We start from the raw sequence: 17,514 nt of genomic DNA on the forward strand, positions 1-17,514 counted from the left end.
ATCTCTTTGATTCAGTTTTAGCATTCAGTCCTATTGTGAAACTAATTAACCTGAAATAAAGTTTGGGATCTTTCTCAAATTTGCCCAGAAGGCCATGGGGAAGAGCTGTTCTCAAATCCTCGAGATCTTTTGGTCCAAATGTGCAAATCGTCAGGTTGACCTCAAAATCTTGAGATTCTGACAGATTAATACTAAAAAAATTATAAATTCTCAAAATGTCCCACCAAAAGTCCTTCAAAAAGTTAGCAATTCAGCAACACATTTATTTGTTATTCTTTTAATAACAAATAAATATGTTTTTACATTTTACATGTTAAATGTAAAAATGTTTTTTGAAAACACTTCATTTTAACCAGGGTATATGGAGTTTTAGTATTTACTGTGGATGTAACTACTGGGACAGTGCATCAAAGTATCTTAAAGCACCAGGACTGAACAGACCAGGCAGCAGTCGCAGGCTCATAAGCCAGATGGTGTGGTGTTTTGCCACAGTTGTACACAGCTTGTTGTTACATGATTGTATAAAGCATGTGCCTAACAAATGGGACTGCAGTCCTGGCCCGGCTTGCCGTTATAAATCACTGTAAACAGAATTATTAAATTTCTCTCTTCAACATGTGTTTGATGTGTTCCTCTGCTTGGCTTCCCATGGAAGACACACAGCTGACTGCGTCTGGCGGTTCAAAGATCCACCCCATGCTGCGCCTCGCGCTAACTCGTTCTGGAGTGGAAATGTCCTCAAGTTTCACAGAAAGTCTGGACATCGCTGAATAATGAATGATATGGAAGTGAGAAGACTTGTTATTGGGGCTCTACAATTTTGCTACAAAGGGGACAATAGCAGCTTTTTTGTGGGTAGTTATATTTAACCATAGCCGACATGGACACACACTATGTGGAGCGTTTAGGGATTGAAAATGCCCTCTCCCCCCGACTGAGTTAATTCTTCCCGCTCCAGTGCGAAGCGTGATCACTTTCCAAGATAAATCAAATCATTTTCTGAAGCCTAATTGCTGTAACCATCCTCTCCAATGTTTTAGAAAGAGTCGGATAAAGCGTTGAAGTTGACGACCGACGAAGAAAATCTCTTGCAGCATTTGGTTTTTCAGGCTGTCACCGATTAAACTGTTTATCTTCTGATACAACGCCACCTTACTCTGAGCAATTACAGCTGTGTAAAAGGCTGCTTCCGTATTAGATGGAAATCCTTTTCAAAGAGAAAACGAGACTCCTCTCTGTGTGTCACCTGCTCCTTCTGCTTCCTGCCCGCTTTGCCGCTGTTTTCAGGTCGAAGGTGTTTGTTTGGCTCGGAAAATATCTTGATTTCTTTCTGTTTGCTGCAAATGAATCACTGCTGCGGTCCTGTGGGAAAGCAGCCCTCTCTCCCGCAGGCTCTTCTCTATTGTGTGTGGTAATAAGGCTCTCGAGAGCGTGCACTTACTTATAACGGAACTGGAGAAGGGCCATGAAAGACCATTGTGCTGCACATTATGCCTATTAAAAGAGAGACGTCTGTAGCGGCGCCGTGTGAGTGCAGCCGCGCTGCGGCCCACAAGAATTCTGCTGTTTTTGAGACATTTGATTGTAGAGAGGCTGGCAGGCAGTGCTCATCTGACATTGTTTTTCGTGTAATCAGCTCCCGCTCGCACTTTCTATGATGGCCCCGCTCCTGCTCTACAGGCGGCCACGGACTTGGCACCAAAAATAGCTGATTTTCTGCAACCCAAGTGACAGATTAGGTCTATTATGCGCTGCCTTGCAAAGGTATCCATCAGGTTTGTTGGAGAACATTAGTGAACAAGACCAAAGGAATACAGCAAACAGGTCAGTGAGAAAGTTGAGAAGTTTAAAGTAGAAACCCACAGTCACCTCTGGGTGACTCAGGTGGGAGAATGTGTTGACAGGTGGGTCATAAAAAAGGGGGTTTTTTTTTTTTTTTTTTTTTTTTTTTTGAGTTGAAGGCAATAGGAACAAGATCAGAGTTAATTCTGAACAGGGCATTTTGTAATTAAAAATCTTAATGTTAGTATCAATTTCAACTTTATTTATACATCACTTTGTAAGAGACATGTTGTACCAAAGTATTGCACATCAAGAACAATGAAATAATTGATATCAGCGATAAAAAAAAAATAAAAAAAAACTGTTCACAAGAACCTTACTTCCAGAACTCCTGGGAAATCTGCATAGGGACCTCCCACAATGTCATTAGCCTTATGATGTAAAAGTGCACAAAAATGAGCAGTTAATGCACCAAAGGGCATGTGAAGACACTTTTGTGAACATCTTGAACTTTCCCATCCACAAAGTTTGCCATAAGCCAGGGTGAAGCAGTCTTCTGTAAGAATGTTCTCTGGTGAAATAAAAGTTTTCAGCCAACATTCAAAATGCTGTTTGTGGTGGAAATTCGCGTCGATACATCAGCCTAAACCTATCGTTTGTATTGTGAAACGTGATGGTGGCGTCGCCATGGTAGCATGGTTAGGGAAGAAAACCTGTTACAGCCAGAGGAAGAACGCAATACTTTAGACTGGTATCATGAATTTTAGAAGGCACTATACTGTCAAAGATGAACAAAGTACAGCAGTAAAATAACACTATGGTTAATATCTTTTCTGAAAGGTTGTTTGAGCTTAGTGAGACAAAACCTTTATATCAGCAAGAGCCGAGAGAGTCGCACACCTAACAGCTGCGCACAACTTCTGTTAGCTATTTACAGAGGAGCTTTAACGAAGCCCCATTAAGGTGTTTGTTCTTCCAACAACAACAGCACAATATTTTCCCAGCTGCACCTGAAATCAAACTGAGACTTAAATGAAAGAAATCAAAGCAGAAACACTCCTCAAAGAAATACGTAGCAGAATCACCAGGATCAAACCTGAACTGCATATTTATTTTAAAAGACGATGTGAAACGATCTTTTCTCACCTATTAGGACTCTTTCATTTCATAAGCTTAATTGTTTTCCAGGGGGATTTCATGTGATAGATTTCCACTTGCATAGGTAGTTACATCAATTGATCATTGATATAACTACCTATGTAAATGAGGTGGTTGATGTTTTTCAACATTTTTACAGATAAATAAAAATTACGAGGTATATTAGTTAGAAAATCTAGATTCCCATTTATTAATGACATTTTCCAATTCATCTTAATTTTGGAGTAACTACACCTACAAACACTGACCTACTTTTTCTCAAAAGCAACCCAAAGCAATTTCAAACTGTGGGCCTTTTCTTATGTTTTGTATCTACATTCATTTACACATCTGACTATTTTGTTGCTTTTAATTAAATTAAAATTGTTTAGTTCATTGTTGATAAAAAGGCTCCAAAAGTTTGTTTTGAAAATGTTATTTTAAAAAAATGTACAGTGTTTAGGGCCCCAAGTGCTTTCAACTTAAACAACTTTGGCCCTCATGGCAAAAGTTTGCACACCGCTGATTTCGGTATTGTTGCTTGTGTGGGTGGGTGAGCAAAAAATCATAACATTTTTCCAGCACTTTGTGTTGTGTTGATATGTTACACAAAATCCCAATGAAATCCCTAGAACTTTGCAGCATAATATGATAAAATGTGAGAAAACTCCCAGGGTATGAATTCTTTCTCATAATAAGGGTTACAAATCAGTGAGCACCTTTTTGGCGCCACTGATGCTTGTCGTTGCTTGTAGCCATTTTTCAGAAATGACGGATTTCCTCCCACCTGTGTTTCTTCTTAATAACATGCATCTGCATGAGAAACTGGAGAGTCCGCTGCCATTTTAAGTGAATTATACCCGTCGTTGATCACCCATAACACCAACGATAATCATGCCCTCGGCTCTAGGATGCAAAAGTGCGAAGGCAAGCTCGCAGGCATTTGTTTTAATTGTCGCACCATAATGATTAAGTGGAAATTTTATGCGGTTTGACTGGACTTCGGAAAGATGGATGGCCTGCAATGCTATCTGTTCTCCAAGTCAAGTCCTTGGCACCATAATGGTTCACTGCTGCTTACATTAACACCGAGCTGGAGGGCATGATGTCTGGGAACCCCACCACCTTTTATTCCTCTCATGCAATCGAACGTACAAGTCACAATGTTCTCATGAGTCTGGCATTTGTCGTCGCCCCGGTCTGCTCTGAACAGTGTTTTAATTTCTTAATTTCCATGTTAATTTTTTCTATTCTTTCTGATTACATTTTTTTGTCTGCTTCAGGTGGAAGTTAAACGGTACAGAAGTCACTCCCAAAGCTGGATCTCACTACAGCCTTTCTGGAGGCAACCTCCGAATCAGCCGTCTGAACAAAGACCAAGACGCCGGAACGTACCAGTGCCTCGCCTCCAACTCCTTCGGGACCATCGTCAGCCGAGAGGCCAGCCTAACCTTTGCTTGTGAGTTTTTTCCTCGCCTCTGGGCAAACTTCTTTGGCTTCTGTGGTTGCAAAAAAAAAAAAAAAAAGATACATTATTGCAACCGAGGATAACAACGCAAAAATTTTCTTTGTCATGCTGGGGAGAGTTTTTCCCTTGAGTGTCATTAGCACCCGCTGTGTGCTGACTGGAGTTTACACTAGTCAATGCAGCAGATCAAACACCAGGCAACAATAAAGATGTGAAAGCATAAAGCGGGTTATGGTAATTAAAAGAACTGCCACCGGTGATGCTGGCTGCCACTAAAGAGCTTTTATTTACTTTTTAACTGAATCTGTGCTTTCCTGTGGCATTATGTTGCTGTACTCTGAATTTATTAGGTAGGAGGGGGGTAAAACAGACCTCAAAGCAAGAGAACTATCAGACGTGCATGAGACATGCATCAAAAGTTGTGCTGAGGCGTGATCTGGGAGGGATTGGGATCCGATGGTGTGCTAACAGGAGGCTCTGTTAATCAGACTGAACGGACGGACCTCAGAGGACAGTTTGTGGGGCAGCGGTCTCTCTGGGTGGCTGAATTAACAACTAGCCTCCAATAAGCACGTTGCCAAGGGAACAATGAAGTCCAACGGCAGATAATGAGTTCAGACGTCTTCTCTTTCCTTTCATAGCTGAATGATGTGAGGCGGCTGGCTACCTGGCAGATAAATCGATTTTTATCAATTAATAAATTTTTTTAGTTACATTTTTGGAAAACTTTGTTTGTTTTTAAATCAATGCATTCCTTGAGTTTCCATAGTTCACAGTGATGTCAGTACGCCCAGTGCATGCCATCTTTTTTTGAAAAACATGTTTTTCAGCTTTGTCATATTTTATCTACTGGAATAATGTCATAATTTTACCAGAATACAGTTGTAGTAATATGAGAATAAAGTCATACAGCAGTAAAATCTGAATATTACTGAAATATTAGGAGAATGAAGTAGAACATTTATGAGAACTCCAACACAAAAAATAACAGATTAAAATGAGAAATGTCTTGGTCCTTTGATTGCTTCGTGGACCATGCTAGCCTCGTAGCATGGTCCTGATCATTTCAAAACACTATTTTCTTAAGTCCTATGTTTTATTTCAACGACCATAGCATGTTCTTTAACAGAAGTAGTAGTTTAAATTTTCTGTTAAATTAACAGAAAAATTCTAGAAAAATGTTTTGATACCTTACTTATGCATCAAAGCATATGTCCCTAACCCTTATCAGATTTTCATTAAACCGATAAAAAATATTGCATGACAGATTGGTTGTTTCTAGAAGGCAGAGGAGATTTATTTATTTATTTATTTATTTATTTATTTATTTATTTATTTATGTATTTATTTATTTATTTATTTTTATTTTTTACAGATTATCCATCTCATAACAGTCACGACAGTGATGGCTTCAACAAATATGTAAACAAATATTTTTTATAAAACATACATACTGCAGCTTTAAGCCTGATATAGTGCTGAGGAGCACTTCCTCTACCCAGCGGCCAGTCAACTGGCTGATGGAAGGGAATTCACTTGCAGGATGCTATCCCTGCTTTTCCTCCACATGCAGTCAGAAATAAAGCTGACGGAGGTGAGATGCTCTCTCTTTCAAAGCCATTTGTTCAATGTGTGGAAAAAGTGCAAATCTCCTGTGGGAAGCATCACACAGAAGAAGTCATCGACTTTCGAAGCAAGTGTCTGAGGACCGATTTATACCTAATTGCAAGCCTGGAGACAGTGATGCAACTGTGAGCACTGACTCTATTGTAATCAAGTATGGAATGCCAGTAAGGCCAAAAGTTATGTGCTTGTGTTAGGTTGTGGGTCTGCTGTAGTCCATACAGAGCACCCTGCACCACAGCAGCAGAAATCCTCTTATCAGCCCTCCCTTCTCTTTGGTCTCTGTTATGACAAACAAGTCAGTGCAACACACAGACTTTGTTCATAGCTGATTGTTCTAGCTTTATTTCTCCATCGAACACAGATAGAATTGGTTTTTATACAGATTTATGTGTCTATTGGGCTGAGTCTTAATTTTGTCATGAGTGTGTTTACTGGATGGGTGAGGAAACTTGTCTCCATTTATAGATTTTCAACATAAAAATTAAAGTGGAAAATTGACCATTGTGTTGTATTTTTATGTTTCATTTTTATATTCATCTTTAGGACAAGGGAAGCACTATGAGTGGTGGTTTTTAATCCAAAATCATCAAATTAAATCTCAAAGAAAAATGCAGACTTTTATTAACCAGAAACACAATACTGTCTGCTTTGAAATCTGATTGGTCTGCTGTAGAAAAATATTGTAGTTTGGAGAACTCCAATCCATTTGCACTCTTGTTTTTTAAGAATCATGTTTTGTGATTTGTTGAGATGCGTTGAAGAATGAGGACAATGCACAACTCTGCAGACTCGTCCAGACACACCTGCAAAGGTTCAGGACAATTTTAGGAAACAGAAAAAAAATCTAACTGTTCCTGGTGGATAGAATTTATGTACTTTATGTACCAGAGCTATTTCAATTTTTAAACTGCGGATTGGTTTTAGATTGGTTATGTTTTAGAGGGGCATGGGCTCAAGTATGGTAGATTAAAATTTTCATCAGGTGACAGAAGTTAGAAGCAGATAACTTTAACAGTTCTGAAAGTGATAAAACCCAGAATACTTTAGTGCAGAATCAGCATTCTCAAACTCTTTTATGCTAATGTTTGAAGAACACGATGATGGATTGTTTGACTGATCTCAGGGATTTTAACTGACAGCCCCGGACTCCATATTCCTGGAGTTTCAGTGAGTCAATAACTCCCACCACTGTACAATCATTACTGGTCAGGTGAATTGATGACACTGCCAGCAAATGACTGATAACTGCTCAGATTAGATTCTGAGGTTTAGCATTTGGAGACAAGGCCACCAATCTGTCTCAGGCCATTTGTTTGGCCCCCTGGAGCTGTGGAAAGTCAATCCATGATCCCATTCTGCTGGTGGATTTCCACTGTGATGAGATGACAGTTTCATCAATTGTTGGGGCTCTGACCTTACCAGTCTTCAGTCGCTGTCACAGAGCCGGGGAGGGGTGTTCACCGTGTGTATGACTGGGTGTCATCTATCTTCTTTATTACTCATGGAATAGCTTAATTAACTCCGTACCATGATTGAATGGTGAGGACCCAAGCGAGTAATTTAAAGGGCAACTGGTATTTCTGGAGTGTCATATAATTATTTATAGAAGTTTAAAGGAATCCTAGACAACAAATCTCTACATGAGACATAAGTTACTTTTAGACAAGGACAGTTTTTAATTATCCCACCTCTGTGTTGTGATGGCCGTCTGCTCAAGGTGGAGCAACAATCATAACCACATGACTTTTAGTTACTCGTTTACTTAACATATGCCTGACAGATCCACACTTGCTTGTAAACTTGAAATGTAGCACGCAGGTAAAATGCTTGCTACACTGTTCCAAGAAAACTAACTATCGAGGAGCTCCAGTAGTATTTTGGTTCTTAGGCTTAAGTAAGGTGATTAAAGAAAAACCTGAATTTCAGAGTTTCAAAGAGGTCATTAAGTGTCAGGGAGGCAGTGGTGTCCTGTCAGAGCCAGCAGAGCCTTCTCTGCTAGCCCTAGAAAATTGAAAAGAAAAAGTGTAAAATGTTTTAATCATATTTAAATGTTTTAATAATTTAATTCTTATTCTACAAGCTAGTTGCTTATTGATATTATTGAAGCTTCCTTTAATTTCCTATTTTAAAAAGTGCCTTAAACGTGCTGAGGCGAGCAGTTCCGCCTCAGCACCTGCTGTACTTATTCAGCTACCCCTTTGTGAAAAATGCCATGCAGGCCTTAGTTGACATAACTGACAGAATTATCAGCCAGTCAAAACTGACATACAATGACTGTTTCCCACAGGCCCAGCTGTAAGTCAAGAGCTTCCACTACGTTCCCCGTAACTGTAGAGAACTTGGTATTTACAAAATGGCAGCCGCATCCGCTTATTTTAAATAAGCAATAGCTAGAATAATCTAGAAAATTGGCTGGACTTCTTTGTTTATCATTCATTTCAAGCTTTGTACCAAGTTGAGATGAGAGCATCTACATAGTGGAGAGATCAAATATTATTGTTTATTCATTGTTGTGCTTTGAGTACCGTCTGCTTAACTTCAGTATTTCTACTGCTATAGAACTGCTTCAAATCCAATGTCTGATGTTACACTGTTTTACCTAAAGTCGTGTAACTAGGACTGCAGCTAAGAATTATGTTAGTCATCAATTATTCCAGCGATTATTCTGACAATTTATTGATTATTCAGATAAAAAAATTGGCACATTTTGTGTAGTTAGCCTGGAAAATATATTTCTAAAAATGACTCATCTTCATATCACAGACCTGTTTGTCCTTAATGATAAGTTTCCCATTTATGCATGCATCGCTGATGAAGGATCTGTAACCTGAACTAAATTACCCATGTTGATCTCGTAGAAAAAAAGGCTAAATATTATATAGTAGAAATAGTTTAGAAACTATAATTACTATAAAAATTAGAAAATGATCAACTTTTAAAATTTCAGCTGTAATGGTTACTATAAAACGCAGAATCAGACGAACTGAAATAAACCCGTATATACCCGTCATGCTTAACAAAGAGCTAGGAACAGTTAAATTACAACTATCAAGAAAATATGCTTTATTAACAAAAACTGGCAACATAAAAAAATATTTTTTTAAAATACATCAACTTAACAGAGAAGCTCTTCTGAAACACAGAGGGAACTACATTCAGTGCTGGACTGAGCTCTGTCTGGAGAAATTGAAGGATGATGGTGTGGCATGTTTTTATCACGATAACAAACTTATTGATGTGTGATTTTGATTCTTTCTAATTTATAGAAAACACCACAATTCCAAAGTTGTGTTTTTTCGACATTAAAAGAAAATGTACATTTTTGCACACATTTGTAATGGAAATGCATAAAGTTAGCTAACAGTGCATTTAGCCTGTTGAAAGCAAAAATACAATCCTAAAACACAACAATGTCATCAGCAAAGTCAGAGTGTCTGGATACTGCAGAAGTGGCCTCAGTGTCAGGTTATTGCAACATTTGAGCAGCTTTATGTTAATCCTGTAACAGTACTGCCTATGTGTAACATTTGTGATATTGGAGAGTTAACTACCTAAGGCAACACATCTTTCAGTTCAAGTTCCAGAGTTATGCATTGGGGTGTTGGAATTAAACAAAAAGAGGAATAAAGCATCTACTGAATTCTTAAAACTACAGATAAAATGACATAAGATTTTATTTCCCTTCTCAGACACGTGCCAAAACTATATCCAGCTCCTGTGAGTGTGCTCCAACTCTCTTTTGAAATTCACACCTTTAACACTCAGGCGAGGAGTGAGGCTTCAGCTGCAGCTCTACTTCTATCTGGTAAAGATCAAACCTTGAGCTGGTAATGAGCTCTAAGCAAAACAGGAGTGTGATTTTGACATAAGACTGAGCCTCCTCACACCTCTAACAAGCTAACTGGCAACTGGAGCTGTGTGAGTCAAAGTCGGAGTCTGATAAATCATTGAATATCCATTTCAGTTGTGTTTCAAAGACTGCCAAATCTTTAATCTGATCCTAAGTAGTGCGTTGGGATTGCTGTAAAGTAATAGAACTACTGCCCGCTCCATCGAAACGCGATGCAAACACTAGAAGCCTTACTGGAGCAAGTCAAGCAACAGGTTAATCAGACTAAAAAAGTGATTCACTACTGTTTTTCAGTAATTTTCTGATTTCTGAAACCCTTTTTTGTTAGACCTGTCAGTACTTTTAAGTTCTCCTCAAGAGCTGTGATTAGTAGCAATTTAAATGATTCTACAAAAACTAGACATAACACTCAAATACCCCACGTAAGGTTAGCTCTATTAAAATATGACAATAGTTTATTGTTCATTCATTATTTATTAAATGCATACTTCAGTTTTCAAAGTGGTACAGTTTTCATGTCAAATAAATTCCAAAAATTTCAAGTGGTGAATAATGAAATCAAGTAAATGCTCTTTCAAGTTTTTGAAACTTTTACTCTTATGAGACCCTGATAAACTAGTCTTGTGCAAAGGAAATATAAAGCAGTGTAAATATGTACTTTTACATTTGGTAGTATGATTTCCATTTTACAAAAACATTTATCCAACCTGATAGGAAACCAGTCGGTTTTCTAAAACCCAAGGGGGTAATTTAGATTTTCCTATTAACCTTATAGGCTAGCTTCTGGGAAAAAAACAGAGTATTGAGATAAAAGTCACAATATACATTAACAGCAAAGCACTCAGAGCCTTTCAATTCTTTGTCCAGTAGTGCTGCAAAACAACACAGATCTTTGGACTTGGGCTGTGATTACAGTAGTTTTATCAAACACTGTGCAATTTCAAAAACAGAATAGTTCCAAATTGGATCATTTGGCGTCATGCTGTGCAGCAGTCAGCTGCCAAAAACTGGCAGAGTGGGTTGATATGTTTCATAATTAATATCGGTTTGCCCAACATATCCACTTAGACAATATGCAAACCCCTGAACCTTAATGCAACAGCAACAATCACTTTAGTACTCAAACTACAGCAGTGTATTAAAAGTATAGTTATAAATGTTCTTCTTGGTGATTCTGAATTTCTTTCTTTTCACTTTCTTTTCTTGCCACAGATAATAAAATATTTTCTGTTCCCATTGTTGACCCTTAATTTGAACAATGGAACCTGTTTTTGTGAGATGAAATGCCAGTTCATAACTTCTCCATCTGCCGTCCTGTACTCTATCAGCATACGAGTACAGAAAAAAAAAAAATGTTAGTTTTAATAGCTTACTTTGAATAGAAAGAAAGAACGTTTGCCACTAAACTCTGCTGATCTTACTGCAGTTCCTGTATTTGTCAGATTTCTCAAAGGAAAAGATTTTAGTTTGTCCTGGTAAGAAGTTTTGTTTTTTTCCAGAGATGCCACTTTCCTTCCACATGCAAAAACGTCAGGTAATGTGTTTTTGTAAATTCTAAGTTGAAATTGATTATCTTTATCACGGTCCTTCAAATGACTGCTGACCTGGAAAGAAATTTTCAAGAATATTTGCTTATAACATACATCTGTTCTATTTGGTTTTGATGCAAAGATAAATGCCTAACATGCTTTGAGACGGCTCAGTATTTCAGTTTTGTACCTTCTTTTTCACTAGTCCATAAAAATGGATTATTTTGACTCTATGTGAAGATCAAATAATAATCTCATTAAATTTGGTCATTGAACTGATGATGGAATTGTGATTCTGTCTCTATGTCAGATGTGGGAGCCTGTCATTTTTACATTTTTTACAGTTGATAGGTTATCTGCCTCCTGAGTCGGTCATTTAGCTCCTGGTGTCTGGGGATTTCTCCCTGTAGTTTCATTAAGTAGCCATCAGTAATATCTCCGTCTTATTCCAGGTGACCTAAAAAGCATGATTGCTGTTGCTCAGATTGGATTTTTTGTGTCTCTTCAGACCAGCACGTTGATCTAATCTTAAGTCATTTCACATTTTTAGATAGCCTATCATTTCTCAGTATAATTTCTTAAGCAACTTTGTTAAATTTTCCTCCATTTCGGAGATGAGCCATAGAGACGCTTTCCTGATGAAACCTTTGAAAAAATAATATTGCTTGGTTAGTGTTTGGTGCTCCAGCACGTCGTCAAGGTTACGCTCAGAACTAGCAGGGACTCGGAACATTCTGTCGCTCCAAACTTTTGATGGATGATGCTACTTTTTTGCAAGGGTTGTTGTGCCTGTCGTCCTCCTGAGAGGAGGATAAGTGATGGGTGCTGCCGCTCAATACACACCCAACCTGATGAGTATTTCCTATCGATGCTTTAACAGTTATTATGTAAAAGATGTATACTCATATTTCATCCTGATGAACAGGCTCTGTTTTTTTTCTACATGGGGTGGCTGTGCTTTGGCTGCAGTGACAAACCTTATTCAGTGTTCCACAAGCCAGAGATGTCAGAAGGTCTGACTCTTAACAAAGAAACAGAGCCTGGCTTGACACATCCAGTGGGATGGTGTATATATTCAGGTATTGCAGATATACAGTGTCTCATTAGTGTCAGGCAAGTTCACTTTTGGCTTAACACACAAACAACGATTCCAGATGTAGCCAGAGAGGTCTTTAAAGGGGGTTAGACAGAAACGCCTCATTTAGATGCAAATAAATCCGTTAGATTTCTTTCAGCCGCTCTGATAGCGTGGAGCGAACATATTGACTTAGTTAATGAGGCATAAATAGCTTATTGGGTTTTTTCTGGCTTTTGCTTTTATCTGCACTGCGCTATCAAAGTATCATAACGCAGCATCGGACACCATCAGGGTTCCAGTGCAACCTGGAAGTGACTGGGTTCAGATTCCAGGACTTTCCAGACCTGGAGAGGATTGGTCAAATATGAATATGGAGGAATATTTTGTTGCTGCAGCACATTTTTTCCCCCCATTGTTTTTTGTTGAATCCTTCTTTCTGGACTTCTTTTCTTTTTTTCTATGTGCTTTTCCTTCCTTAGTTTTATGCTTCTTTCTGCCCCTCTGTTCTTCTTTTCCCCTCTGTTCCTCCCTTCTACTCTTCTTAATGTGTTTCTTTGTGTCTTCTGTTCCTTCCTCCATTGTTCTTTTTTTTTTTAAAAATGACTTAAACATTCAAAAAAATTCCATGGTCTAATGACAAGGTATTGTGTTTGTTTCCCATACGGACCACTTTAGATTACTTTAAAGATTTTGCCCTGCTATGATGACCCAACCTGCATACAGCTGCTTCTCGGTTGTAATGGAAAATGACCAGAATCATGTATCGTTGACTGAAGCCAAGTATTGAGCAGGTACCAGGGAAAAAAAGCCATGAGATTTTGCAATACTTTAAGCCCTTCTACTTTGTAAAAAAAAAAAAAAAAAGAAACGTTTTGTAGTTTTTTTTTTTTAAGTATTTAATTTTTAAAAAAAGTGTATTTGTTGAAACTGTCTCTATGTTGTGACAGTATGGGAGGAGACAATCTATGAAAAAGTTTGAGCTCCTCTGCCTTCTCCCAGTGCTGACTAGAAACAACCAATCAGAGCCAGGCGGCAGGTCTTAGTGCTGTCTATCATGGTTGTGTAAACGCTACCACTACATTACTGGTGTAAATGCTCAGGCTAGTTAGCATGGCCACAGTTGAAGGCGGATAAACAGTTTTCCTGGAATGTTAAGCTGTTTCTCTAACATTAGCACATTGAGGAGCAAACTGTCCCTACATGATTGGCAGCGCTAAGATCCTCTTCTCACTCTGGTTGTTGTTGTCTGATTAGTTTAGTTTTTTTCAGATGGCAATGGTACCCCAGAAAGCTCAGTCTTTTCACTGACTAAATATCTTATAATTTACTGTCGCAACATAGTGACGCTATTAAATAAAAAGAATATATATATATATATATATATATATATATATATATATATATATATATATATATATATAAAAGTTACACACTGTAGCTTTAAGAGCCACGATGTTTCTGGTCAAACTGAACTCTGTCTGGCAAAGTTCTGTCTGCTTTGATTCTATAGGTCTGAAGTGGTATTTGGACTGTTATTTGTAAGAAATGACATTATTTGACCTATATGAAACTTTTGATTGTAACTAAAAAGCAAAAAGAGGCAAAAAGACAAATAACGTATGCACTCACACTCACTACTACACTCCCATTAGAATTATTAATATGAACATCTTTGGTAGAAAGTGAAAACAATCCAAGAAAACTAATACAGTTTGTAGTTTGTCAAAACTTGGTGTGTACATTACCAAAAATGCAACTCTGTACTCTACAGGTCAATGGAAAATCAGGTGATTCTTTTTTGGGAAGGCCCAGCTTAAAGAGAAGGAATTCCCAAAGTTGTTTTTCCTCTGGAAATCCACTCACAGATATGCTGATTCAGCTTTAAACCTGTTGGACTTCAATAGTTCACACTTTGTTGTCCGCCTCATTTATTTTTGGCAGCAGATCTGTGTAGCATCGTAAGCAAAAGCCCTAAAATAACCATCCTGATGTGTAAGTTCCGGCACATCAACCCACACACACCTGCGCATGTCATGTATTATTCCGTTGGCGCCACTCGAAGACGTGGAAGCGATCCTTACGGAGCAGCAGGTTGTGATGAATCTGACGGTCACGGTTGGTCAGGCCCGTTGGAGTATGATTAGTGGCCCTGGCATTTGGAAAGCTCATATGTCAGGGATGCGATGATCAGCCTAATCTGGATCATTGTTTGTAATGCCAGCCCACGTTTGCAGTAATTGATGCTAATGGACCTGGATGGGACATCACTTTTACTTATTCCGAGGCAATTATTCATCGTTAGCTGCTTTCCTTCGGAGAGTCACAGGGAAGCTTTTTGTGTAGAAACAATCAGGGGCATTCTGGGTGTCTTTGACTGAAAGGACTTGTGTTCTCCATCGAGGCAATCGTCTTTGCTTTTATGCTTTCTTTTCAACACTTACACATCCACATGAACTTTGAAAGGCGTTCCTCCGGTTGATCCCAGGCCGTCCACCATGGACAGACTGAAAGGCATCAGTCGCGTTGCAGATGACGTTCTGCTACTTCCACCAAGCCCACTTCCAACAACAATGCTTCTTTTGCTCTTTTTTGGGGCAGCTGAGAGTGGATGGTTAGAGGTGGAAGATGAGGTGATGATGGTGGGAGTCATCGGACACGGCCAACAATTGCGGCGTGCTTTCAACGCGGTGGTGGGGGGGGGGGGGCATGGGGGGGCTCTAGTGAACTACACATCCCCACTTCATGGCTTTGATCTCAGCCAAAAATAAAACCAAAACAAGGACTTTTTTTGGGGGAGACGGGGGTGATTCAATTCAGAACCTTAGATCTCTCTTGCTTTTGTTGACTTTGTTCTGTTAGCTCATTTTTTGGTAAGGCTTGGGTGCTTTTATCTAACCTTCTGTCGTTTCTTTAGATGAAAGTAAGTGGTGGGATTAGTACACCTCCCCCCCACCCAAAATAAGAAAGAAAGCAATTTTTGAGAATCTAAAAAGCCCCTCCTAAAAATAGTAATGTACTTTAATGCAAGCCATTTTTCATTACATTGCAAAAACATAATATTTTGTCAAGTATTTTTGGTTTAGTTTCTGGTGCAAATATCTTATTACATTTGACTTAACAAATGTATAAGTAACTTTTGAGCAAAATGTAATTATTTTAAGTCTATAATTCCTTAGTATTGATGAAAAAGTATTACTTCCACTGGCAGATTGTTTCACTTCTGGGAAACAGTGAAATAATCTCCCAATGGAACAAATACTTTTTCATTAATATTAAGAAATTAGGTAGCACTTTATTTGAAGGGGTGTGCATAAGACTGACATGACACTGTCATAAACATGACATAACACCTGTCATGAATATGAAGACTTGAATGTTTATGACAGTTGTCATGAAGTGCCATTCGGTAAATAATGACACTTTTAATGCAATTTAATCTTTAATTCTCAAAGATCAATAAACTTTAAATCCTATTGAACATTTAACACTGGAACTGGAAGACATTTTAGATTTGCAAAATTAATAAACAAAACAACAAGTGAAATGGATTATGGAGTGCCTGTAAACAAAAATGTCCTTCAGAAAAAGACTAGTTGAGACAGAAAGACTTTTGTCATTCAGTTTTTGTCAGAAGAGATGAGACGAAACATTAAACTGAAATTTTTGCTCTTTTTTTAAATGAACATGCAATTAATTGATTTATTGCTTATTGCCACAGCCCTACTGTATTTTGCTGAAAAGTTACTTATGAGTTTGTTTTGTTCAACTTGGTGTACTAGGATGTTCCGAATAGAAACTAGACCAAAATGACTTGGTAAAATGTTGTGTTTTTACAGTGAAATTCTTGCCTCACTGCTTTACTGTACCACCACTAGCAGAAAAGGGACGAAGTTAATTAGAAAATAAAATAAAACAGCAGAGTGGATGAATTAGTGACAAGCTTTCATCAAAGACCTCTGATCAGAAATGCCAGGCAGAGATAAAGCCTTCTGCGAGGAGCGAAGTCAATTAGCCTCGCAACAACATTAATCACCTTTGAGCGACAGCTAAGAGATAACGGCAAACACTCCTCAAACAAAACTAACCAGAGGAAATGAAAACAAGCCGCTTGATTTGGGCACAGTGGACCAGACCGCGCGCTCTCACTCTGTTTGGCTGCCCGCTTTTCACAGTCCGGTAAATATAATTAAGAGCGACGGCAGCTCGCCGTGTTAAGAACGACTTGCCAACAGAGAGTTTGTCATCCGCCGTGCGGACCGCGACTTCATCCTGGATGCTCAATTATTCTGCCGAGGGGATGACACGTTCTCCTCCAGAGAGGAGCGCTGACGAACATTAATCAGATGAGTGGATTAACATGTGGAGTGAGAACAGATCCAGACACACCGGGTTGCTTTTTTACTGTTTTTCTTTAGAAGAAAGAGTAAAAATGCTGCATTTTGAGTTTTAGTTCTCACTAGACTAACTATGACAGGAGACTTTTAACAGCTACAAAGTAATTGCAGGAAAATGTTAGACTGATGTCAGTAATCGATGGTTTATCATATAACATGAAGTGGAATTATTACTATTATCATTAGAGTTTCAATGGCTCTTCAAAGTCACTTCCAGCCTGGACAGGTTTCCTCTTCAATGACTCTTTGTCTCAAAGAGGTAAAGTAATAAAATAGGGAATGTGAGAGAAAACTGAGTCAGCATGGCTCTTTTTACTTTTTATCCTGTTTTTTTATTATTATTCTTTTATTAACTAAAAAATCTAATTAAAAAAAAAGAAATGGATATGAGTACAAAAATAAAACAGATTTTGTTTTAAGGTGATGTGATGATTATGACCATATAACTGAATACAGTCTGGTGAAGCCTGTATAGACGGGACCAGACGATTGGCAGTAGGATTTAATAAGCACTGACTTCTTCCTACTCCTTGTTGAACTGGATATGAAAGATTTGTTTTTAAATATTATTCCTATTTGTTTCATGGTTGGATACAGCTTGTTGCCAAAGCCAGTTTCTTTAACGATGCGTTTTAGTGACTTACCTTGTG

General features: G+C 38.3%; 1 protein-coding gene across 1 annotated transcript in view; it reads left to right on the forward strand.

The window, feature by feature from the left end:
* Window positions 1-2,469: 2,469 nt before the first annotated feature.
* The window catches only part of LOC106935420 (contactin-4-like), an 81,452-nt gene continuing 66,407 nt past the window's right edge, over window positions 2,470-17,514 (forward strand). Inside the window, exons 1-2 of the mRNA XM_015015864.1 lie at window positions 2,470-2,480; window positions 4,203-4,378. Coding sequence (XP_014871350.1) covers window positions 2,470-2,480; window positions 4,203-4,378 — 187 coding nt within the window. The remainder of the gene's footprint in view (window positions 2,481-4,202; window positions 4,379-17,514) is intronic.

The sequence above is a fragment of the Poecilia latipinna genome, unplaced genomic scaffold (genome assembly GCF_001443285.1).
Source record: "Poecilia latipinna isolate Pla-1442-1.1 unplaced genomic scaffold, P_latipinna-1.0 Scaffold1961, whole genome shotgun sequence".
Lineage (NCBI taxonomy): Eukaryota > Metazoa > Chordata > Actinopteri > Cyprinodontiformes > Poeciliidae > Poecilia > Poecilia latipinna.